The following is a 27605-nucleotide window of genomic DNA, read 5'->3' as shown; positions in this document are numbered from 1 at the left end:
GTGGTCTGTATCTGCATTACTCGAAAACGGCTGGATGGGTTTTCTTCATTCTTTCAGCAGTTACGTTCCGACGGGTTTAAATAATATTTCCTTAAGCGGAAATCATTATTAAAGTTGAGTAAATAGTGAAAATCTAAAATTAAGAATCGTATTGGAATCACAACGCGCATTTTCGTCTACTATGCAGGACAACGTCTGCCGGGTCGACTAGTTTATATATAAAAATGAGTTTACATTAACTTTAAGGCAACGGAAAGTTGGTATATTCGATGGCAAGTTGAAAAATTGTCGAAATACAACGTATTAAGGTCACTCCTGACGGAATCTAAGTTCCAAAGTGCTCGCGTTTTCGGGGGCACATCACTCGATTCAGAGGCGGCGCACAACTGTCATTTTTGTTGATTTAGCTTTGCTGCATCGCAGCATGCGTGAAAAAATAAAAATGACAGTTGTGCTTTGCTTCCGTATCGAGTGGTGTGCCCCCGAAAACGCGAGCACTTTTAATCTTGGATTCCGTCCGGAGTGACCTTAATCAGTTTTAAAGAATTTTTTCTGCTCAAATTGAAATCGATCTAGAATGTCACGCTGCAATGAAATAAACGATTGACAGTTATATAAAAAAAAAAACACGAGCCAGATCGGGCCGATTCTTTTAGTAATTTATAAAGACAGATAAATTTTGTCAATTATGTCTAACAGGCGTGATGCATATAATCATTTACTCTCACTTATTGGTTCAATAATAACCTCTGTTTCGATATTATATCGTTTGGTCATCATTTTCAATTTAAAAAAAAATCCCCTTTCCTTTTTATCCATTAATTCTTCCACTCTCTCTATGGTGGTCTTTTCAAGTTTAAAAGATATGTGTTGTAATCGCCACATATGTTCAGGAAATCATAGTAAAGAAACTTTTAATTTTCTGAACAATGAACTTCCTCCTAACCATCAACATTTTTACCATATGTGTCATCACCCTAGTAACATTTTGGTTTCATGTTGGTTTTATAACACTCTTGAAGAGTAAATTATGGTCTTCAAGAGCATTATAAAACTTAAAATGTTACTTGGGCATCTTCTTCTTCTTCTTCTTATTGGCATTACATCCCCACACTGGGACAGAGCCGCCTCGCAGCTTAGTGTTCATTAAGCACTTCCACAGTTATTAACTGCGAGGTTTCTAAGCCAGGTTACCATTTTTGCATTCGTATATCATGAGGCTAACACGATGATACTTTTATGCCCAGGGAAGTCGAGACAATTTCCAATCCGAAGATTCCCTAGACCGGCACCGGGAATCGAACCCAGCCACCCTCAGCATGGTCTTGCTTTGTAGCCGCGCATCTTACCGCACGGCTAAGGAGGGCCCCTATGTGTCATCATATGTGTACCGAATTTGTTTGAAATCGGTCAAGCTGCTCAGGAGAAGCCAACATACTTATATAGATTTAGTATGTTTAGATTTAGAAAAAAATGGTAGTGAATTGTCACACGATTAAAAATAGGACTGAAAAAAGTCGCTTGAAGGCAGCATTCTTTGTATAGATATTTTGAGTGATTTGATGAGAGTCAACATTCATTTTAATTTATTCAGGTTTAACTGTCCAGAATTAAAAAAAAAATCACCTCACATTTTCAGAGGCACCATTCTCAACAAAGAAGCAACGAATAACTGCCATCTCGTTATTTCAGCTTTGCTGCGTCGTAAAGGAATAGAAAGATGAAAGCTGCTCGTTTCTTCATTATTGAAAGTTGTGTCCTGGAAGTCATGATCCTGGAAAAACACACTTATTTTTTACCGGGATCTCAGCAAAATGTTGAACATTAGCCGAGATTCGTACAGCCGTGCCCCAGCAAATATGTTTTTTTTTTTTGCGGAGATTTCTGTCAAAGTTGTTGAAAATCAATTATTTTTGCCGGAATATTAGTTTTTGTTTTTTCATTTTGCTGGCACACGGCTTTCCGGATTTTGGCCAAGCTTCTCATTTGAAATCTGCCAAATTTTGTCTTTCTCAACCTTTTTGTCTAAAGCCTGTATTTTATGGATTTTTTTTTTCGAAAATAATTTTGAAAAAAAAAAGCATAACGCGTTTTTAAACTAATAAAAAAAAACAATAAATGAAAATAAACATGTGGGATATGAAGGAAATAGTTTAACATACCTCTTTAACAAAGAAAAAAAAATAAGGAAATAAACACAGACGCGCCAATAATCTAGAGTGCCATGCTGCGAACAGCGCTTGATGTGATATTTGACCAGCAGAATCCGACTGGTCATTCAGCTAGTCTTGTAAGGAAACGGTTCCATTATCCATCTCACTAACCATTTGTTCATCTCAACGCAAAATAAAGAAATTCGGCGCCAATCTCGTCGCTTCGTTTTGAAAACATGCGTGTTCACTGCTGAAAAAAATCACAAAAATTAGACGATTTGTTTCTAATTTTCGTGATTTTTTTTCGGCAGTGAGCACGCATGTTTACAATTACTTTCCATTGCTTTGTTTTTGCTAGGATGAACATGGGAGCTACGAGATGAAGTACCGAACAGGTATGATAAAAATAATATAAATAAAAATTAATGGAGGTTTTTACTGTCATGATTTATATCAAGAACGGAAAGAGTGAAAAAAGTCGTTTAAAAGTTGAATTTTGTGCTAAATATACTTTCTATCTTCTGGCTTTTTCAGTCTGAAAATTATTCAAACGGGTTCACATTTGCATTGCCCGACGTTTCGGCCCGTTTATTGGGTCTTTCTTAAGAGAAAAGCTGTCTGCCGTTTTAAGTACACTTAACACCTTTTCCTTTGAAAAATACCAAATAAACGGGATGAAACGTCGGGCAATGTAAATGTGAACCTGTTTGAATAATTTTCAGACTGAAAACAGTCAGAAGATAGAATCAAATATCGCAGCTTAGATAGTTCGGGCCCTCCTTAGCCGTGCGGTAAGACGCGTGGCTACAAAGCAAGACCATGCTGAGGGTGGCTGGGTTCGATTCCCGGTGCCGGTCTAGGCAATTTTCGGATTGGAAATTGTCTCGACTTCCCTGGGCATAAAAGTATCATCGTGCTAGCCTCATGATATACGAATGCATAAATGGTAACCTGGCTTAGAAACCTCGCAGTTAATAACTGTGGAAGTGCTTAATGAACACTAAGCTGCGAGGCGGCTCTGTCCCAGTGTGGGGATGTAATGCCAAAAAGAAGAAGAAGAAGCTTAGATATTTCGAAGTGCGACAAAATCTAATGCAGATCCGGAGGATCTCAATGCGCAGCAGAAAAGCTGTTATTTATGAGCGAAAAAACATAAAAATTTAATTGCAATCCTGCATAAATTCAACGTATAGTTTACCATAATTTGCAACAAACGCACAGATTGCATTAAGTCAACCGCAAGCCCTTAAATCAGGCTCCCGGTCACGAGAAAATATGAACTGAAAACTAAACATACTTGTTCAATGCAGTGAGCTGACATAACAAATCTAACATCCTCTGAGCGACTTGCATGCTTCGGGTGTAGTTGAATAACAAAAATTGCCCAAAAATTATATTTTGAGGACACAAACAAATTTGGATGATTTTGGGGACTTTCAAAACATTCTTTAACAAATCCGAGGATTTTTTATTTTTCCCATTTCAATATTTATATTTTATTATACCCCCCCTCTCCCCCCCCCCCCGCTTGAGCTATTGCAGACCAGTAGGACATAATTCTAATTAAATATTTGTAACAGCCTAATGTTAGAACGTGCTTATTTCTTCCACTAATGATTTTTTCACCATAATTTGTGATCATTATTGGAGCAAGCATATTATTATTGTTGTTTTCTCGAAATAGTCCATTTTCCATAATGATAGTCTATTTCTATAAAAAAAATTGATATTTTTTCTCGCTTCTGAAACAAAATCGTCTGCTTGGAGTACTTAGTCATTATTTCTTTGATGATTTTTTATAACAAACAAAACATAATAAAGTAAAAACAGAATAAGCTTTTCTCAATCATATAAGGTAGTTTTGGAGACAACGCTTGCATTCTACAAAATCGATAAAACAAAGTTTGTTCACAAAATAAGTTTACGCTATTTTGGCATCGTCATATTTTTTTTAACTTGAGCATTTGCTAAAATATGTTGAAAAACAAGAAGGAGAGATAAATGTTCAATTTTAAACCTCATAATTTTGTTTAAAACAATCAGTATTTTAAACATTTTTTTTTATGGAATATTTCATAATGAGCAGCTATTTCTTGGACTTATGAAATAATGTTACACGATACTTTATCTGTCTAATCGTTTTCATTTATAATACGTTGTGTTAGATATTTTTTAATATCCAAAACAAAAAAATTAATTTTATTCTTTTATTTATTTATATTTTGAATATGATTCATTTGTGTCTTATTTATGGATGTATGAAAGGAAAACATCATCTCTAAAGTAGAATAAGCCAATATTTCAGCGAACCTATAATTTGTAGATGTGCATTAACACTTCCATATTTCCATTATTCCAATTTCCAAATCATATAGGGGAATTGCACCTGGAATTTATCTCATGGCTTCGATAGCCATCTTATCAAAAACAAAGCAATGGAAAGCAATTTGATTTGTATCTAATTTTTGTGATTTTTTCTAGCAGTGAGCACGCATGTTGAAAAAAAGAAGTGACAAAGTTGGTGCTGTATGCGCGATGGAATGAATATATGTTCAGTGAGATGGAAATCGGAACAGTTCCTCTATCTCATTTTTATTTTATCGAACGCTTCTATTAACGACTTTTATTATTAGTCTGAAACCATTTGTATAGGATGAAGGGCTACAGATTCATATGACCACGACAAAAAACTGAAAATGCTAATCAATTTTTTGCCATAGCATTGCATTGAGCCATTGATTGCACAAGCAGCTAAGAGAACATTATTTGAATTCTGCAAGATTCTTTGAATGCGGTGCGTGGAGTATATGCCACGAAGGGGCCTTCCTTAATCGTGCGGTAAGATGCGCGGCTACAAAGTAAGACCTTGTTGAAGGTGACTGGGTTCGATTCCCGGTCCCAGTCTAGGAAATTTTCTCGAATTTCCTGGGCATAAAAGTATCATCATGTTAGCTTCATGATATACGAATGTAAAAATGGTAACTTGGCTGACACCTCGAAGTTCATAAATGTGAGCTGCAAGGCGGCAATGTCCCAGTGGGGGATGTAATGCCAATGAGAAGATAAAGAAGAATTTGACACGAAAGTACAACAAGCTTACAAACATATTTTGAGCTTCGATTTTTTTAGCTTTGTCATTTGTGTAATCGAAAAAGAGCTGTACAGGCCCCATTGGATTTTGGCAACACATTTAGAACATTCATGATGGCAAAATCGAATGGTTTTCGTTTCACTTTTCTTCACTTATTGTTACCTATTGTGACACTAGACTCACTGTGACACTTTTTCACTCGAATTTTAAAATCTAACCGTTTACTCTGAAAAAAAAACGCAAGTTTTTTTTTTACAATTTTTTATTAATTTTTTTTTAGTCTCACAATTTTTTTACGAGAATTTTTAAGTTTGAGCGTTTTCCTTGAAATAAATTTTTTTTCGCGATTTTTTTTTCTCGATTTTACAAGGACTGTGAGATTTACGTGGTTTGTGAGCAATACCAAAATAAAAATAAAAAAATTATTTGTGTTGCTAAAATCAAATGGTTTTGTTGCCAAAGTAGATTGGCTTTGTTGCCAAAATCGAATGATACCGAAAATGAATGTTGCCAAAACAGAACGAGGCCTATAGTTAAACATTAGTTTGGTTCCCCATGTAGTCAAATATTACGAAGAATGTTTAACCATCTATTGTTAAACAAGAAAAAGCGCCTGTCATAAGACGAGTTTATACAATCCCATTGAATTCCACCACTTAATTGTATCTTGACAGATACGTATTCCGACCTCAAAGGTAAGGCCGTCTTCAGTGTCTCGTACTTGACTCGACTGGAGTCAAGTCGAGTCAAGTACGAGACACTGAAGACGGCCTTACCTTTGAGGTCGGAATACGTATCTGTCAAGATACAATTAAGTGGTGGAATTCAATGGGATTGTATAAACTCGTCTTATGACAGGTGAAAACATTCCACTAAAAAGCTCAAAATAATTTTCTTATAGAAAAAGCGTTTTGTGTTTCGTTAAAATGGGCATATAGCGATAGATACTTTCAACGCAAACCAATCGTTTTCGTCCGTGATATAGCAAGCATATCTTCGATCAAAATTTTGCATAATAGTCAAGAATTGGTCTGAACGATGAATGTTTGATGTACAGAAGGCACCAGGCTGCAATGGCCGGAAGAATACCGTCGCTAAATTGCGTTCACACATGATGTGTACAAAAAAAGATTAATCCATATTTCAGCGTAATGGATGCTGAATCCACATAAAAGCTAAACACCCTAAATACATCACAATTTTTTATTCTATGTAGTCTCGAGAAAAATAAAAAATAGCGTAATTTGGATTTAAAATACATTAACATGACATTTCATAGCATAGAGGTTTATTTCATATCCATATTAAAAGAACATAAACCTGATTTTCTACGGAATAAAAATTGAGTATTGCCATTTTTTGTGTCGACATCTTTTAATCGATTGATAGTTTATTCTGGGCTGCTTATAAACGAATTTAAATCTACGTTTGTTTCTTTTGACTTATTATTGACACTTATTTTATATAATTATACATGGCATGATATAAAAAAGTTTTTTTTTCGATGGAGTAATAGGTGAGTAAATTTTCTTAATTCGCATGTCACACTTTGTTTCAGGACTATTCTGTCATCTACTACAGAAAATGCTGGGAACAAAAACAGCGTTCGTAGATTAAAGCAAATTAGCTGAATATAATAAATTTGAAACAGATAGACAGTTCAGGCGGTTTGAAGAAAAATAAATATTATGTTTCGTAGCTCGGTATCGTAGCTTCAATAGCGTTAAATAATTATTGAAGGTCGAAGATTTCCTCAGAACAAGTTGTAAATTAATTATCACCATTTAATATTTCATATTATCACCAACTAATATTTTATATGTAGCAATTTATAATAGTTTTATACACGTGATCGCCGTTTGGTTCACACACAATCAAAGTTTATACTGAGTGTAACATAATTTATAACATTTCCCAAATTTTCAACAAAATATCTAAATGTTAAGAAAATTATTTTGAGCTTTTTAGTGGTCGAGTCAAGTACGAGACACTGAAGACGGCCTTACTGTTCAGGTCGAAATACGTATCTGTCAAGATACAATTGTGTGGTGGAATTCAACGGGATTGTATAAACTCGTCTTATGACAATATATAAATGTTTTACTAAGCTCGACAAACGATAAAGCTATGGCGATGATTGCTTCCGTGATTGGCAGTCGCGAAACTGTGAAAAAAGCTGTCAAATGATCTTGCGAAAGTAGCGTATTTCCAATGTGCAAACATGATACTCAAAAGAGTGATAGAACATGTATTATACACAGACAGAAAAAATGTAAAATGTAAGTAAAAAATATATAAATGTATGTTTATTATGATGCACATATTTGGAATATGAAAACAAACGAACGCGATGAAATTTTCAATCTAAATCAATTAAAAAAAAACAGCTTCACAGTGTAAAAGTGAAGCAAATTCTGGTAAAATTTAAATAAAAATTAAGTTTAATTTACATGCGGTTGTGTTTACATCAAATATAGTATACTTCTACATTAGACATTGTTTTACATGTCGTTTAATTTTCAATATTTTTTGTGTGTTCAACTCATTAGCATTCCAGTAACATTTAAAAAAACATTGTATGCAGACATAGAGAGGAGTTATTTCTGTAGTTATCTCGCAGTCACGTAAAGTAGTCATCGAGTAGATTATTTGAATTTTTAAATCCCATATAAACTTAGTTTTCTTTTTGCTGCTTGGTAAAAACTACTCAATCAACAAAAAAAAAACTGATATCTCGACAGGAAAGACTTTTTTAGCTGATTTTAAAGGAAACGTCAATTTCAGCAACGAAACGTTATTTTGACAGAAATCTTGAAAAAAATTAGCTTGGAGATAGTCTGGCTGTGTGAACCTTAATAAAAGTTTCAAAAACTGCTTATAGGTATCATGGTAGGAAAAGAAGTGTATAATAAGCAATAGGGGAAGTGCACCCCTTTTTGGCCAACTTAGTGTCTAATTTGGCCAACCCTGAAAAATACATATTTTTCCAAAATAATCGATCAGTTAAAAGCAGCGTTGAATCGTGAGGGATATATCTCTTGTTGGAACTAATAAAACCCTCCCGAATTGCTTTATTTTTGGAATTATTTGCAAAATTGGCCAAATTAGGAACATGGCCAAAACCGCTTCAGTTCCCCTATGCAACTCATATTATACTCTTTGGCGAAACATGGTGGAAAAAGTAAGCTATTTTATACTTCAAATCACCAAAAGCAGATATTAGTTCATATACATAAGTCTGAGTAAATATTCTTTATTCAAATCTCTTTTCGCGCTGGAGCAAATCTCTGTAAATGTTCACAGAGATTTTAATAAAGAGTATTTACTCAGGTCTGTTCATGGGCTATCATGATTCGGAATTACAAAGAAGCACATTCAGAGACTCCCTTTATCGAGTTATTAATTATAAAATAAAAAACTGACCATTTTCCGCAGTTTCTTAATTGAGATTGAAACTTCTGAAATATGAGGTGCATTGAGTTTGTTTACAGTTTGAATTCTGGACAGTTTTTTTTCTTGTAAATAATTACTGATATGAATCTGCCCTTCTACGCACAATTGTCCCATGTTTGTTTTGGAGATTCCAACTTTTTATCACAAAGCGATTCATTCTCATCCATAATTTCCGAAAAAATGAAAAAAAAATACTGAGCTTTGTTCGGGAAATTAGTGGAAACAATCAAGTCAAGTCAAGTCTGTTTGTCCCAGGTTTGCTTAGGCAGAAAAACAGTCATCAAGAGACATATTTTAATTTTGGGTCCGATACCAACAATGAATTTTAATGAAAATAGATCACACAGTCATTTTATTTTTTTCAGACAAAATTAAATACAATATTGCCTTTATTTGATGCTCTTTTTGCATTCTTGTTGGCATTTTTTCATACAAGAATGCACTTCTCGCTCCAAATATCATAAGGACATAACTGTCTTCATGAATTTCAATTCAAAGACATAATTTTTTGTTAATAACCCAACTGGATCAAAAGTGTCGACTGTAATTATTGCCTATGGCGCCAGATGCAACCATTCTTCCTTTATCGCACAAAACTATAAAATCTTCGACAAACAAACGCAATTCGCAAGACGAAAATAGTCCGATCAATACAATTACGCCGTTATGTTACTTAGCGCTAGACTTCTTCTACTAAACAAATGATTTACACGTGTTTTAATCACAAAACAAAAAACTTATACGGAAACTTAAGCGCAGCATCGTTCATCACTTGTAACGCTTCCGCCTATCCCCATTTCATAACGAACAAACGCTCAACACTTCCCGAAGCTTACGCACTGGCACATCTCCTCCACAGCGCATCACCTTTCAGTTTTCCCACAGCTTAAAATCGAATTCCACACTCACCGTGCGTTCCGTAGCCCGTTGGATAGTACCGCCGGTGCGCTGCGGCCGCCGCTGCACCGTTCTCGAACCGATAGAATGCATTCATGTCGGACGTATCGACGCCGGCTCCGGCACCGGACTGCTGTCCGAGCGAGGCCGCCGCAGCCGCCGCTGCAGCTGCCGACGGGCCCAGCGAACTCTCCGCCGCTAGCCGCTGGTTGTCGTACCAGCCGCGGGCCTCCACTGCCGATGCATCCATCATCTTCGTTCACTTTCTTTTGTTAGCACTGGTGTTGTTTTACACTGGCTGATAACACGACGGGTGCACGACTTGCGTGCACTAGGTTTTTTTAACAAGTTAGACGATACTGCGTAGCACTAATCAATTCTTCGTTTGTACACTTGGTTTTTTGTCACTTCAAATCGCTTCGGCTGGCAGTCCGAACTTCTGCCTGCACGGCGTAGATTCAGATTCAGTACCGTGATACGCGTTCACCTTAATCACCATATCTTTGATAACTACGGGGGCTCACATTCGAAGCCATTTTAATCTTTTTTCCAATCCAGTTTGATTCTTGCCAAGATTTCACACTGGCACGATTGCCAATAGATTTTGTTTGATTCGCTCTTCGCTACTCTAATCGGTTAGCACTTTGCATGATAAAGGTGGTGAAACCGTAACTTACGGTTCCTGATCAAATCACTGGTTCACTGCACTGCTGTCACTCCCTCGCAAACCCAAAAACCGGTGAAAAAGTATCCTTCGCCACAAGCGGGTCTTGCAAACACTGCTTTCCGCACTTTTTCTACGATGCAATCTGCACCACTGCACTGTGTTCTCACGGAAACACGACAGCGCTACGCCGCTACCTTGGAGCGCTTGGATTAGGTTCAACCGTGCAATACGGCAGGCAACGAATCTCCGCTGCCACTCGTTAGGGACTTCTAGGCACCAGAATACCCGGGAGGAGATTAATCTTATAGCACACTTTGTTTTGCTTTCACGCGGACACCCCCGAACAGGACACACCGTCGTCCAACGGAAGATCCGAATCGGGCATCGAATCACGCACAGCACACGGAACAAAACAACCTGAACGACCACGATGACGACGGGGTCGGGGATCGAAAATCCGCCGCTACAGCACACGGTGGGTATCTCTCTCTTCTTACTCTGCGAAGCAGCACACAAAAAAACCGCGCAACCACGACGACGGCCTGGGGTCGACTGAAGCTATTAATTGTTGAACTATGGTTGTGTAATACACCTACCCACTCAGGGCTCTCTGCTGGCTTCGAGCCGAAACCCATACACTTGTGCGGCCGAGAAAGCACGGCCCGGATTGGGGTGTTTGCCAGCCCGCTGCGTGGTGCTGCGTCGGTGTTGAACGAGCCTCCTCATCATAAGCATAACTACAACATCGACCGGACACTAACACTTGCCTAAACGCGAACCACCGTTCCTGCTAAGGTGCATCCAGCCAACGTTGCGAACGAACGAATGAAGAGAAACACACAACACAAAAGGGGCGGAGCCTATCGCAAACAAGCTGGCGAGCATCGCTCTTTGCCAAAGAAGGCATTGGAAGAGGCGTGCGCTACGTCGAATACAGCCACAGCGGCAATCATTGCATAAAAAAAATCAGGCAGACAGTGGCAGGCGCTCTTGTTGTTTTATTCTCTTTTCTCTTGTTTCTCCCTTTTTCCCGTGCATGCACCATCCAAACGGGTGTGGAGAGCTTTCGTTGAGCATGATTTTCCACTCTTCTATGGTTTGCAAGTGACATTAGCCAAGTTGCAGGGAGACATCGTAGCGCAGCATAAGAACATAAGAGGAAACGTTTTCTTCGTTCGTTTTTCGCTTTTTGTTCATGTCGTGTCAGCGACAGCTTAGTGACGACTTTTCTCCCCCACATTTCGGCCAAATGGGACCCGGCTGTAAAGGGAATGAATGCACTTTGAAGGCTTGAAGAAGACGACTTGGATGGGAACAATAAGACTTTTGTGAGTGGCGTTTTGCCTTTCTCGTCCGTATAGCAAAGTTTTTTTTTTATGTTCAGAAAAATCGAATTCAGCCTTCAGTCGGCGCTAGGTGTTACAAATGTATGTTTTGACTGCCGAATGTGTTAATTTTGGGCCCGATCAGCATGGTTCAGATTGGTATCTATTGTTCTCTCTATCTTCGATAAAACTTTGCGGTTCACGAGGCCTTTTCGGGCCCAAATTTATAATTGAACAAAAATCTCTCCTTTTCGTTCGGTTTTCGTTCCTTTGTCGAGCCGGTAAGCAATTTCTACCTTTCGGCAATGGTACAAACAATCGTGCAGCGTTTTGTATAATCGGCACAATTTTACGCGCCATTTAATTACAAATTTTTCGACTCCGATGATGACGGAGCGGCGTGGCGTCACGAGTACCACAGGTATTAGCCGGTATTATTCAAGTTTAATGAATATAAAAAGTGGACTAATTTGATTTTTTAATTTTTTTGGGTCTCCCGCGGTGCTGGAGCTCGGGGAAAATTTTAGTGGTTGAGCTTTGAGCGTCGTTAAATTTTACGAGTCGCTTGTAAAAATTCGTTTATCTTCTAAATGAAATGTTTGTTTCTGGGACGCGTCGCCAGCTGCTGGTCTATAACCGTCGGTATGTAGGAGTGCAACTGTACTACTAATGTGATTATGGTTTGGATTGCTTCAAGAGGCCAGTCATGAATTCTAGTTTTAGTATCACTTTTGTGCTTGCATAACAATTATATGTGACTTTTAGTGTTTGGATATAAAATTTAAATTAGACAAGGGCAACCATAAAAAATTGAATGCAAATTCGTCGAGTGGCTTTTATAACAAATTATTATAACAAATAATAAACTACTTTAACAATTTACATTACTTTTTCAGGTTTCTTAAGCTAAATATTAAGTTTATTGTAGTTGATCATTTTCCTCTTGAATGGATTGCAGCATTTATTTTATTCATTACGTCTATCAAGAGGTTTTGCACTTTAAATGAAGTTTTTTGTGATGGTTTTTTGACAAGTAAGACATTTTTCGGGACCATTCAGAAACTGTTGACGATTCTAAACCAGGCGTGCAATATTCTGAGCCTTATCATTTTGCAAAACATAATCTACAGAAGAAGATCTGTACTTGCTGCCAAGTGTAAATATTTTTTTTTTAATATTTATGCTTCAGGATTCTCCAAAAATCTGGTCTTTTGGTGGAAATGTGCTGTTCTCGATTAGTTGTAAAACTTGCCTATGATAGTCAATTCTTTCTTCGGAATCCGCGAAGATGATTTTGGAAAAAGTTATTTAGGTGATTGCTATCCGAACAAGGATCACGTTGCACCTTTTTCCTCAACACTGACGCTGTCGCCTGTTGGTGAATGCTTGGAGATTTTGTGGAACGATTTATTTTGCATTTGCGGATCATCATACCGTTTCGACTCAAATCTCAAACAGACTCTTATTCCGAACACTCGATACATGGTGATTCTTCTTATTTATTGTGTTCGGAATACAAATCAAAGTGTGGAATTTATGATAAATTTTAAAAATGCGTGTTCGGCATTTGAGACAAAGTTCGGCAGAATAAAATCATTCAGTATTACAATCATTCAGTTACAATCAATAAAATAAGATTAACAAGCGCTTGTATCAAAAGTTCTATTCTTGCGCTTCTCGATGGAAACAATTGGTCGGGGTTCAGCCAAACCGCACCAAGCGGCTTTTTGACTGACTTGTAATATTCTGTTCGCACAAGTAACACTGGAACCATTTCATATAAACTCATACGTATATTTGATGTATGATATCCTCAGTCATGAAGTTGGGGGATATTCGATACGATTTGCGATCAATTAAATCCGCTAAACGAAAGTTTGAGAAAAAAATGAGTGATTTTTTGTTGGCGCTTGATGCGTTTTGGCAGAACCCCGACCAATTGATCTATAAAAAATATGTCAATTCATGTGCCATAAAGACCTTCGAAGTGAAAAATGCGCTTAAGTGTTCGGAATATGAATCAAAACGGTACCTACTAATACCGTTTTGATTCATATTCCGAACACTTAAGCACATTTTTCACTTTAGAGGTCTTCATGGCACATGGATTAAAATATGTTCAAAGGTTAATTGTTTCCATCGGGTTGCGAAAGAATAGAACTTTTGTTTAAGCGCTTGATAATCATATTTTATTAATTGGAACTATCAATACTGCATGATTTTATTCTGCCAAACTTTGTCTCAAATGCCACGCATAGCAAAAAATGTCTCAAATTCTAAACACCACCATAAATGCACTAAAAGGCAAAATTTCAATGTTATCTCATCGTTGGACAGTTATAATTCTCAGGTTATAATGTGCTTGATCTGTACGTCTGCCGAAAAAAATATTTTATTTGTGCAATGAAAACGAAGTATTTCAGATAAATCTTCATGAGACGAGTGTTCGTAATATTGAGTCTGTTCTGGTTTTGAGTTAAAACGGTAAGTATCTGGTTTTGCAGTTTGTTTTTGAGTAATTTACCGGCTTACTTTTCTATAACAACAAAGCGATGAATGTTATAATGTCCATCAAAGCACATCGCGATTGACATCTTGGAAAATATAATGACCCGACGTTGTCCTGCATGTTAGGCAAAAGTGCGCGTCGTGAACTGGCCATGCAAATTCCCATATGAATCTTAATTACGGTGTTTCACAATTTTCTCAATTTAACTCGTTGTGTTCGCATGAAAAATATATACATACTATAAGCACGTCGGAGATTATAATGACAATATTTTAGTATTAACATATTGTACCGCTCATAATAAAATCTACTCCTCCGCTCATTTTTAGTCGCAACGGAAAATAAGTGCCAGATGCCTAAGAAAAGCATACCTCCAGAAAAAAAAGCTGTCTTGATGTTTTTGAAAACTAGGCTGCCACGTGGTGGATTCTGACGGTGAATGCTTTGATAGCACGTGCTATTTGTACTGCGGATAAATTTTAAACATCTATGAGAGCCTTGGAAAATGATCACGAAAGTTTTGTTGCAAGGCACAATATAGTATTAATTAGTCATCGACCGGGTAGCACGTATATTAGTTTTGCTCCTCCTAATTGAACAGCGCGCGTTTTAAGTTGTGACCATTTGTTATTGCTACGTAAGTGAATCATACTGTGCGATATAAACAATTAAATGACGACAAACATGTATGGTGTTGTTTCGGGTCGTGTGGTAGAAAGTTCTTGCATATATGCTGCCATTGTGCTACGAATGCCAAAAGCTTGCAAGAATCTATCTCAACCGATCCCATCATGAATGAGTTGAAGTTGCTATCCAGCCCAGTCAACGCTCTGAAAAGTGAAATTACACCCAACCGGCGGTTGTAAGATTTTCTAACGATTCTGTATAATAATCAACCAAAACCTGTATAAGAACTGGGCATATGCGAAATTGCTTTTGAAATTGCTACAAAAAATGTAAGCGCCCAAACAAATATTATTAAAAGAGCTTACAAAATTGTTAGATTCTTATACAATGCTTGTATAGGAATCTAATAATTTCGCATATGCCCAGTTCTTATATAGGGTTTGCTAGATTATTATACAGAATCGTTAGAAAATCTAATAACCGCCGGTGGGGTGTAGTAACTTGAATCCTGCGGTGTCAACACCAAATTTAATGGTCGAGCTGAGCTCAGAGCCAGTGATAAATCCGGAGCTGACTCATAATGATCTAAAACAGCGGTTCTCAACCTTTTTCTTGAGAGGTACCCCTTCACAGATTTGAATTAATTGAGGTACCCCCTATGTTTTTGCTGTAAATGAAAATAAATGTTACTCATAAGCCAGTAAGACTCGCCATAAAGCTGGCTGAAATTTTGATTTTTCCGGGCCTTTTGGGCCTCTTGAAAGGATGCTTCCGGGCTTCTTGAAAGGACGCTTCTGGGCCTTTTGAAAAATGGCTTACGGACCTCTTGAAAGAGGGTTCTGGGCCTCGGCTACCGGGCCTCTTGAAAGACGGTTTCCAAACGTTTTAAAAGGAGACTTCCAAGCCTCTTGAATGAAGATTTCCGGGTCTCTTCAAAGGAGGATTCCCAGCTTCTTGAAAAAAGGCTTCCGGATCTCTTGAAAGGACGCTTCCGACCTTCTTGAAATAAAAAAATATACATATTGCGCTTTTTGCACTTTATAAGAGTTTCGCGAGATTTTTTTTCTCGCAGTCATCTTTTTCTCACACTCAATACAATAAAAAAAGTTTGATTTTTCGTGTATAATATTTGTGTGTGAGTGCTTAATCAGACAACAAATAAACGTCAAATCATGGCGGGAATCGAGTAATGGGTTATAATTGGGTAAATTTCAGTAACAAAAGTCGATCAACCCGAAATGAGAATGAGAGTGAGAAAAAGAAGCGGGTAAATCACAATCTATGCATAACTCTTCAAATTGGTGAAATCGGCAATATGTATATCAAAATTTTATCAATAAGTTTTGATTAAAATTGTAATATATCCGCCATTATGCATTTTTGTCCGAGGTACCCCCTGGGCCCGGCGAAGGTACCCCCAGTGGTACATGTACCCCAGGTTGAGAACCGCTGATCTAAAAGAAACATCATGCAGCTTCCAATTCTGGCGAAAACGACACGACACTACGACCAAAACAAAAATAGCAGTAACAACAATTTCAAAATCTAAAGAAGACACAATACCAGCTACATAAGCAATAAAATGGTCAACAAAAGCAGAAACAACAATTTCCAATGGAAACAACAATAATCACAACCATAATGATCGGAATAGTTATAAGAATTGGAATAAATGATGAAACAATAGCAACACGAATGTCAATCATAACACTCCATCGTGTAATAGCTAAGTTATCTACCACACCAACAAAGCTAATCACAATCGTACTGGATTTCTCGCCCAGGATAAGGATCTGCTTGCAGCAGCAAAAGCCATGTTTTTGAAACCAGTTAAAAACCGTGGCATACATATCATTCACTGTGCTTCGTGCTCCTGCCAACAGACGGGGCTTAAATGGAATTGACGCAGTCGGAGGATGCAGAATGCGACCAACACATAATGCTTCCGGTCAACTTAACGCACTTTGGTCGTCGAAAATTTGTAATGTTATTGACGAACTACCAAAAACTTCATCAAACGCACAGACAACTGAAGCACTCGTATACTGTCAGAACTTCAATCGCATGAAAAGTGCTTTTAAAATGAACGAAATACATAAACAAATTTTAAGTTCCTCTATCTCGGTTATTTTAGGAACTTAAAACAAGTTGATCAGAAAGCGTTGAAAGCGAAGAAGTTTTCGGTAGAGATTATAATGTTTTTTTAGAGATGACCGAGATCTCGTCTTAGCACAAAGAATGTCTGGCGGAGGTGTTCTCAACGCAATCTCCTCAAAACTTAATTTGGAGCAGATTGATTCTACCAAATTTAATGAATTTAAGCATGTGTGGGTATAAACGCATATTGATAGTGACACTCACATTTTTCCAACGGTGTACTTTTCTCCAGATCAAGCTTGTAAATCATCATGAAACTTGACTGAAGAAGTGTTATCTACTGCTGAAAACGGAAGTGGAATTGAACGGAATTCTGGCTGTCCGATTAAACCTAAGGGAGTATTTTTTTCACAAAAGTTTGTCTTATTTTGTGTATTGGTATGAATATGAACAAAAGCGATCGCCAGTGAACTGGGTGCTACATGCTGTTTAACAGATCAGATAATTCATTTACTGGTTATAGATAACTCATCACCACTAAGGCCTAGAGTCCGATTTTTCCACCGTAGTGATTCTTCCAGTAGATCTGGGTCGAACTGCGAGGTACGCCATCCTCCATTCAGGCTCCACCATCTTTCCCGCGCTGGAGAAGGCCACATCGATGTATGACGCGCCATTCGGTCCTCTGAACGTTGACGCTTGGCCCTCGTTCAGTAGGACTACGTTCAGTACCGAGACTCTAGCAGGATATGACCTCTAGCGTTAGTGATCCGAGAGGCCCAATCCACTGCCCACGCGTTGAAGTCACCAGCTGCAACTAATGGTTTAAGACCAGTTAGTCTCGCTACAAGATTTTCTAACACACTAGTATACTGCTCTATACTCCATCTTGGAGGACAGTAGCAGCAGCAAAAGCAGGCATTGCAATATCATCTGAGCACATGATATTATCTTTGCTTGTGCAAAGATATTATCCCTAATCAAAGAGCACTCTGGGAAGATATTATCATTTGAGCGTTTGATGATCATCCGGATAGCCAGCTCGGTTTGGGGTTTGTTCGCGTTGCGAAGGTGTTGCTTCAACAAAAGTTGTGAAAAAATGTTTCTTCATGAAGAAAATTGCACTTTGTTTACTGAGCGGATGGATAACTAAGATCGATATCCCATTATTTCATCAGTATCTTTGCTCAAAAGATCGAATGATGGGATGGTTTGCAATGCCTGAGCAAAAGTAAACTCCGTTTACCTTTGCTATAACAAAACTCTCATCATCAGGAGATGACACTATCTCCTGGATGGGGTACCTCCCGCAAGTCCAGATGGTCACTATTCCGGACTTATCCGCAACCCAACTCAGACAGCAAGGCAACATCAGTCTTATTCTCGCGTACCGACTGTTGTAGCAGCGCTTGCGCTGCCTCGCAGTGGTTGAGATTCAGCTGAGGTACTTGCATGGTCGAGTCCGTCTGGAGGCCAGACAGGCCTGCCCACCGGATGGGGTTTTGTTGTCTGTGCTGGGACTACAGATCAAACACCTCGGTGCGGCCTGGCAGGTATGAGCCTTGTGACCTTCATATCCACACTTCCGGCAAAGCCGACTCCGATCAGGACATTTGCAGTCATATGACTTATGTCCGTAATAGGAGCACTTGAAACAGGCCTGAGGTTGTTGGCTTGCGCTCACAGAGCATACCGACCGACCCACCTTCAGCTTGGCCTTATCCAGTACCTTCTTGGCGTCAGCCACAGGTACCTGGAATGAGGCAACCTGCGTTCTAGCATAATCTTTCCGCAACCAAATAGCGGTATCCTGGATTTCAACGCCACACTGATCTCTCAGTGCAGCTACCAGCTCACCGGCTTCGGTAATTTCGTCCAGGCCTCGCCATTGGATTACCTCTAATGGGGATAGGGCTCTCACCTGAACCGCATCACTTTTTATAAGCGGAACTCGATCATCTCGCACTTCAGCGTTCTGCGGATGCAGTTGACATCATCCCCTAGGCCAGTGAGCTTTTTATCGCCCCGCAAAGCCTTCAGAACGTCAGCATAGCTCTTACCATCAGCCTTGACGATAATTGCTTCGCCTCTGTCCTTCCTGCCATGACCATTATGAGGTGTGGCCTTTCCTCTACGGGCACTCCCCTTCTTGGCCAAAGGCGCCTTCGCCTCTTCTACCGCTTCTTCGCCTTTTTGGGATTTACAACTTCCTTCCAGGGCAGGCCTTCCTCCCGGCGAACTTCGGTAGTCCTCGTAGAAGGAGGAACTGGTTTCCTCCATTTCTTAGGGCCAGCAACCTGCTCAACCCTCTCCCGACGGATCTTAGTAGCCTTCTTCTCGTGCAATACCGGCTTGGCGTTAGCTCCCTCCAGGTCGGTTGCCATACTGGGAAAATGAGAAAACTGTCAAAACGCACGCAAACGTATCAATTGTGTTTGGCCCATAAGTGTTGGAGTTGCTACAGTAACGGCAATGCGTCTGCGGAGTTCTGCAGTCTGGCTTTCTGCTAGCTGCTTTTTTTCCGCAAGGGCTCGAATCTTCGGCTTCCTTTCTGGCCTTCACCGCTTGACTCACTGCTTACTCTTTCTCCTCGGAAGGTTGACGGATCTTTCGTTCCGCCTCCTTACTTGCCGCAGCAAGGACGTCCACTCCTGCTTTGCCTCCACAACCATGTTGCAGAGGGTCAGCACGGACTTCTTAAGGTCCTTGCTATACTTCCCGCCATTGTCCAGAAAGGACATGATTACGACCCTGGTCAGGGTAGCTCCGTCCATCTTGATTTCGATGGGGGGCTCCTCCGACCTGCCACGCTCTTCTGTATCACCTGCCCCTGGCAATCGGTGGGGCGACCTGTTAAGGCCACTTCGTCTGGCAAAGGGATCCACCCTTTCGTCAGACGCTTCTCCCTCTCCACTCCTATTTGTTTATTTTTGATTCGTTCGACTTTTTGGTCCCACGAGTTAATTACTCATGAGATTCTGAGAAGTCTAAGGTGTCGGAGGACTGACTTGTTTTGTAGTTCAATGTAGGCCTTTTGTACTGGAAATTCCAGGTTTCCGGAAGCTGTTCCGTGTTCATCCCAAAGCCAGTTTTACCCTACCAAGAAACTCCAAGTCAACACAAGATCGTACATCATGCCGTATAAGATGCTAAAGTGGAGGCGATATAGGTAATTCCCTATACAATATGTACGTATATCGCTTCCACTTTAGCAATTTATGTTGCATCATATACGATTCTGTGTTGACCTGTCTATGGTGTTTTCTTAGTTACTCATGATAGAGAAGTTTGAGGTATTGGAAGACTGACGTTTTGTAGCTTTATGTTGACCTTTTATACAGGGAATTTCGGGTTTCTGGTACCTATACCTTGGCCATTGTACGGCCAGTTTTGCCCTACCAAAAAACTGAGACGTTTTCTAGATTATTCAAAATCCCTCTAAAAGAGGGAGGGTCATCCTGTACATTTTACCCATCTACCTTCTGGAACTACTATTCCCCTTTGGTCACTAGAAACCGCTTGCATTTTAGTTGAAAATTGACCGAGAACTAGCTGTTTTAAGTTGCAGGATTCGTCCCGGCAGTTTAAGGGTTAATAGAAAATAATGGTAATCAAAGAAAACTAAAATAAATTTTAAAAAAGGTGAATATGTATTGAGAAAAGTAGAAGGTTTCCCGGCCAAAATTCTGGGTTCACTTTAAAAATATCTCGATCTTGAAAGAATATCGGACATTGTTAGCTCAGTACAAAGATTACAAACCATTTTAAAATTGTATTCAACAAAAATAAAATCCTAAGATACACATTTTGCTTAAATCTATGTTGTTAAAATATGTTGATTTTTCTCGAAAATATTTTGTGCGTTTTAATTCAATTTTAGCCGAATATTTTCTGAAGGACATTTCTTAAATTTTTGTTTGGAAACTCACTTTCTTGAATATGTATTATGCCTGAATAGAAATGTTGATATTCAAATTGTTATATCAAGAAGAACCTTCCTACAGTGCCCAAAAACTCGGGCTTATGATGTTCGGGTCATATTAACTCGATTTTGACATAGTAATTTCTCAAACATTTTTTAGCCTTATTTACATGTTTATAAACTTAAAATAATCGTCAGCTCAGATTAATGATCGGCCGCTACTACATTCTGTAATCGATGGTGGATGAATCGACAGTTGGCCCCTTTTATATGGACAAAAATGCAACACAAAACCGCGCAACTACGATTTTATTACTTTTATTTCTGGAAAATGTGCTAAAACCATTCTACATGTGATGGAAAACGTTAAGCAGGCAATAGTCCTGCAGATTTTATATTCTCTAAGCTATTCTAGAATTCAGATTTTTTGTCAATAGCACACGGTACAAAATCAATAACCCATCATATCCATACAATTCATTAAAGGCCATGCGAATAAGGCCGATACAAATATTTGAAATCTATTTTGTTTTTTTTGCCAAAAAATAATATTTTGAGGGGGCAACAAAATAAAATTCGGATAATTTTGAGGATTTTCAAAACACTCTTTAACAAATCCGAGGAGTTTATTTTTATTTTTTTCATTTTAATATTTATTTTTTATCATCCCCCCTTGACCTTTCGGAGACCAGTAGGACAAAAAGTCAATTAAATATTTGTAACGGCCTAATTTACAATTTAGGATATGTCCAAACCAGATGTGACTAACAAACAGGATTTCCTTTTTTCTAAACACGATGTTTTAAGTATTTCAAATCATTCTGGAATTAAGACCAATTTATCTACCAGGTCAGTCAGGCGTGTTAGAAAATTGATAGCAAACCCACCCATAAGGCCATTAGAGACCATGCCATTGCCCATGATTTACGATTTCGATGTGTCCAAACCGGATGCTGTACGCATAGTCTCTGAAGCTCTGTATGGTCATGATGAGTTTTTGAGCTCTCAATTTTCTACCTAGTCTGGTTGACTTGGTAGAAAAATTATATCGAACGATAATAATTTCTAAATCAAAAGTCATACGCATGGCCTTAAAAAGCTTGTATGGACATGATGGCTTACTATCGGTTTTGTTCCGGTCATGACCTGGTTTTGGGTATATGAACATGTAAATTTGGTTGATAATTGCCTAGAATATCGCCAAGATCGATATGTCCCGAACACGGAAGAGTAAGTTTTTTTTGAGCACTGCAGGAAGAATTACTTTAAAAATAATAATTGAAGTGAACATTTCAAATTCAGGCAAAATACATAGTGAAACAAATTAGTTACCAAACAAAACGTCAAAAACTGTACCTCAGACAAAATTCAGCTAAAATTGAATCAAACCTGATTCTGATCTTCCATCAGAAGAGCGACCCCAATCTTTTGGTCGATGCATATCATGCCCTTGGGTAAACATTTTGATTTTATATTTTTTTCTTGTGGAATTGCTTCCGCATACTATCTTATGATAGTAGTCCATTCCTATAGCTGAACCCATATGAAACAATCAAAATCACTTCTATTAGTTCTAAACACTATAATCAATTCGATTCAACCGAGTTGCGTCCATAAACTATTCACTTGTCAGCACCGTCAAACAGTAACAACTTTATGATCAAGTAATGACATCATTAGACAAATTTGTCTACCGCTATAAAGCGTCATAAAATACCTCGAACCCCATCACCGCGCGCACCCATCCTAGCCAAAATCAATCCGCCCCGAGGAACGCGCAACTAATAAAACATTCAAAATATATACTTTTTTATTCCGAAAATGTGAACCTCTCCTATCGTCCCGCATCATCGGTTCATATCTTACGCCCGGCGTGCAACCAATGGATAGATTCCCAAACCGTGGCCCGAGGTGTGCCGATGGGGCGTGCCGGGAAACTCAAATTAGGACCACACCGTCTGAGCGACATCCCTCTGCGATGTACCTACTTTTTCGGTTCTCGCTACTACGTGGGAGGGGAAGAAGGGGGGACCTTCTAAAATATGCATCATCCATCCGGTGCGTAATGAATATTCGATCAACTTTTCGACTTATGTTTGTTTGTTTGAAATGTTGGTCGGAAAATTCCTAGACGGGAGCCATTTTTAACTCGAGAACGAGTGTTTTTACACTAGTGCACTATTTTTTTGCGTTCGATAAACTAAGTATTTTTTAGTTAATTTGCTATTCTGTCATGTAGTGTGAATTAATTTACTTTTTTGATTGTAGGTTAATTTGTTCATACATGTGTTCTCGACTATGTAACATGTTTTGAATCAATTTGCATTTTATTATTTCCATATCAACGCTTGCATAGTTTGCTATTTGAACTCGTGTATGGAGACATACAAAGCCAAATGATAAGTATTCTTAACATGAATTAATTTGCTTCACATCTGAATTATTCGTAAAAAAATAAAAGAATGTATCAACTATTTCATCTCCGAATAAGGGAAAAAGCAACATCAACTATTTTCTCTTTATTCCGCTAACCAGTGTTTTTCTCCTTGGGTGATCGTTCGTTTTATGCGTAACTCTGGTAGCAGCTTGTCGTTCAGGTACAACATTATTTTAATATTTAAAACGCTTGAATTCCAGGCCCAATCTAGAACCACTGCCGAATCGATTATAATGTTGAGGCTTGCGATTCCGGGATGCACTTGACATCAAGTTCCAGGCAGGGTGACAATTTATAAGTTATTTATGTTAATCGTAAACGACCATTTCGACACACGCTGGAATTTTATGGTTTCGTTATTACGCACTATGTGAGCACACTGCTCAATCAGCTGGAAAGGACGCTTCTGCCGTACGAGTTCTCACGATCGGTGGTCGCTGCACGCACGGCATAAACCGAAAAGAAAATCGTCGAAAAATCACCCAGTCATTCATGGAAGGTGAGAAGTTCGTTGTTGATTCCCGCTGACGGAATCATAAATCATTGTAGATTCCAGCATAACTGCCCGTAAATACCGTCCATAATTAAAAGGATTAAAACAATTCAAAGTGGTACTTGCGTCGAGCGGAAGTCATCCGCCTGGTGTCCGTGGCAAAGCAAGAGGCGCGTAAAAACTGCACCCCTCTGACTTCCTCCCCTTCCATCCAATTCAAAGCGAAGCATTCAGTCATTCAGTCTGTGATAGCTAGTCAGCAAGAAGCGGTAGTTAACACGTGTCAATGGTTTATTAGCTTACGCTTAGATGGAAAGATTTAGCACTCTCTTAGCCCCTGTGGCTGGCCGGATAGATGCGAACCCACGCTTTTGACTTTTGCATTTATGCGTGCCTAAAATCTAATGCTGGAAAAATGAGGGGTCGAAGAGAGCAAACGAGTAGACCGTGGAGGGTGTGTTGCAGGATAAATGAGCATCACTGCCGTCGAATAAGAACGTGGTTGAGCTTCCGGTGATGATGCGTCGAAATCGGATTTATTTTACATATGTTTCGAATATCCTCGTGGGATATGGTCGAGGTAAGGGAACGACTTTCGTGTGTGAATTATTTTTCCCGTGACACAAGACTATAGATATTGGGAGATTTCATTACCATGCGATCAAGTCAATTCAACTTGTTGGTGTGTGACTAAGGCGTTGTATAAAATTCGCTGGAAAAATATTACTTATTTTAATCTGTTTGAATGATTAGCACACCCAACCAGCGGATGGCAGATTTTAATACAGTTCTGCATAAGATCCAGTGGAGAAGGATACTCCATTCGGCGTAGGTTCATCGAAGAGCTGTAGCCCATCAAGTATCAAGTATCTGCATAAGATCCTCACAGAAACTGTAAAAAGCTAACAGAATTGTGTATGCCACGATTTTATGCAATAATTGTCAGATTTGTTTTTTGGGTGTAGTGAATGACTTTTGTATGGTTACTACTGAAATAATTTTGAATGTTCGGTATAGCTATCTAGTAGATTGTTTCGCGATTAAACTGGAACTTTTGATATCGCCGGAGAGTGTTGTTGCCTGTGCTGTCGAGAATCATGAATACTATAGATACATATGAGTTGCCTAGTGAAACTTTTGAAATCTGTGCGGTATCACATGTTTTGCATTTTAATAGAGCTCTATATATCACTACCAATGCCTTAGCAAGATTGTGGCTCTAGAAGGATCAGTTTTTTTAATTTATATTTTTTGCTGTATAGTGATGGAAAATATTTAAATTTATATCAATGATAAGAAATCGGATCGTTTTTCTTTTTGGAAATTCGATTAAATGTATTTCAATTCATTATCTTAATCATTTATCTAAAGCTCTGTCCAGTTAGAATCCGGAATCATTTATTGTATTGCAGCGGGCACGAAAAGAGACCGCTGCAAGAATTATTTTACAGTGGTATGTCCATGTCCACCTGGGCGCCCACTTTCTGTGGTATAAATTTCATGGTGTTTCGTGCAGCGAGTCAAAAATTATTCCAGATAGAAGCCAAGAGGAGAGAAAAAAATCTGCACACTCCCGTTGATAATCTTGCTCATCGACGGTGGAACCTACGTAAAAATGGATTTAGGATAGCTTTCTGGTCAAAAATTCTGCATGGCGACGGCACGAGGAGTTGTTCCTGCGAGATTGAGTTTGCTTTTATGGACAAATTTGCCAAAAAAAATTAGTTTGGCGAGGGATATGCAGCTGCAGATCAAAGACCAAAGTGTTCGTGACGATTAAGGTGGTTATACAACAAAGCCACAAATCGGCCATCTTGGAAACCACGTCCTTTTTCTTGTGATTTTTCATAAGCACGAATTGAAAGAACAACAACGTCCGTGTGGATCGCAACATCTATAGATCGTTTGATTACTCATACTAAGCAATCGACTTTAATTTCAGCATTGTACAAAAAATATTACGCTGGTTTTGAACTTTTGATAATAAGAGTAGAAAAACGTGTGGTGAATTTGAAATTCACCACATGGCTTGATTGTATAATCACCTTAAGACGATGGACTCTAAGCTGTACAAGAAAGAATGTCTCAAATCATCATCATCATCATCATCATCATCATCATCATCATCATCATCATCATCATCATCATCATCATCATCATCATCATCATCATCATCATCATCATCATCATCATCATCATCATCATCATCATCATCATCATCATCATCATCACCAATATTTCTTGGAATATTCTTTCCGCAGAAATTTCTTTTCCATTCTCAAAAATTTAAAAATAATATATTTTCCTTATTTCCGTTGGCCTTTGGCTATTTTTAAAATTTGTTTTTTTTTCACTTTTCTTTCTTCGCTCTGGGGTACCGTCTGCATCCTGTAGATCATGTGATGAGATGCTACCATTTTATGTTGATATCAATGATTCGTTGTGGATGGGTGACTCTCATGGTGTTGGCGGGCTTTCTGTGGATTTCGAGGTCCAATATTGCATTTGCTCTCTTGATGATCAATAGATCCAAGAGAGGTCCTTTTCCTTCTCGTGGATGAAGTAATTTGACTTTCTTATGCATGCTGTTAATCATTCCAAAATCCTCGATGAATCCTTTTGGTTTTTGATGCTGAACATCGACTTATCTCTATCATCTCTCGGGGAATACTTCTTCCCAGGAAACACAACATCGTATGACATAGCTAATAATCAAGGTTCGTACTTTTCGTTTCGATGAGACGGAATCAAGCGATTTTCGGGTCGAAGTAGGATCTTTTTTCGGATTTTGTAGTGAAAACCATCTTTCTCCCAACCCTAGAGCGAAGCTAGAAGATAAGCATAAATCGTGCCTACTTGATGAATTTCTTTTTTCGTTTCATCACTTTTATGCCTCACTCACTTTTCGCGAAAATTTTCGATTAGCAATTACAAAAAATGTATGACCGCAACGGGATTTGCCTAGAATATCAATAAAAATGGTGATGGGATGCGGTCACCTAAGCCATACCACCATATCGACTGTAAGTAGGGATCAGGTTGTTTGTTCCATAAATGCTACTCTTTTTGTGATTGGTAATAGCACGAGAAAGAAGAAAGGGGTGAGAAAACGAGCAAATCAACTTTTAGCGGCACTGGTAGTGAGGGAGAAATGGTTATCTCTCATCACACATTTTTCTTTTCCCACAAACCGATTTCTCGGCGAAAATCAGCGTGAGGGAACATTCTCTGCTCGTGGAAAGAAGTAAGAATTACGATCCCTGCTAATAAGTGTACAAAGTAGAGACCATATTCGTACACTTTGCATACAGTCAAATGGAGGTATGCGCTTATAACAGCTCCATCTTGTACACTTATTCGCTAGCATATGCGATTTTGTGTTGATTTGGTAGGAGATTGCCAAAACGTACTGCTTTTAAGGTGTCAGAACGAATGCCGTTTGGTCGAACTCCATTTTCCTTATGCCGTTTGTTCGAATAGAAAAAAAAATACCACAGATTACGAAATAAGAGATGAGAGAAATGAGCAATAAGTATTGAAAAGGGAGTAATTATTCCTTATTCCTTCTTTCTATCTTTTCGTTCTTTTTTTTTCTTTGGCTGTCATTGAGCTCGAATCTAATCTTTTCGTTCTTTTGTTTTTTTCCTCTTCATCCCTTCGTTCATTTTACTTCTATTCTCGTTCATAAAAGTCCTTCTTCTTTGTTTCTTCGTTCCACTTAATGCTTCCTGCTTCCTTCTTCTTCGTTTCATCTTTCTGCTGCTTTCTTCATTTTTTTTCCTTGATTCTTCCTCCTTCTTTCTTCGTTTTTCTAATTTTTTTCCTTTTCTCTTATTTATTATTCTTTCTTCCTTCTCTCATCTTTCTTCTTCCACATTTCTTCTTTCTTCCATTTTCTTCTTCCTTCGTCCTTTTTTTCTTCTTCTTTCATTTT

General features: G+C 38.6%; 1 protein-coding gene across 2 annotated transcripts in view; it reads right to left on the bottom strand.

The window, feature by feature from the left end:
• LOC134225485 (GATA-binding factor C) overlaps positions 1 to 10831 on the bottom strand; it is a 61976-nt gene extending 51145 nt beyond the window's left edge. The window contains exon 1 of one of the 2 annotated variants that reach the window (XM_062705593.1): positions 9607 to 10831. In XM_062705593.1, the coding sequence (XP_062561577.1) occupies positions 9607 to 9847 (241 nt within the window). In that variant the 5' untranslated portion in view covers positions 9848 to 10831. The remainder of the gene's footprint in view (positions 1 to 9606) is intronic. The other variant, XM_062705602.1, reaches the window with a different exon arrangement.
• Positions 10832 to 27605: the final 16774 nt, after the last annotated feature.

This window comes from Armigeres subalbatus, chromosome 1, assembly GCF_024139115.2.
Source record: "Armigeres subalbatus isolate Guangzhou_Male chromosome 1, GZ_Asu_2, whole genome shotgun sequence".
In the NCBI taxonomy this organism is placed as follows: Eukaryota; Metazoa; Arthropoda; class Insecta; order Diptera; family Culicidae; genus Armigeres; species Armigeres subalbatus.
Note: the sequence above shows the minus strand (reverse complement) of the source record. Positions and strands in the feature narration are given on the sequence as shown.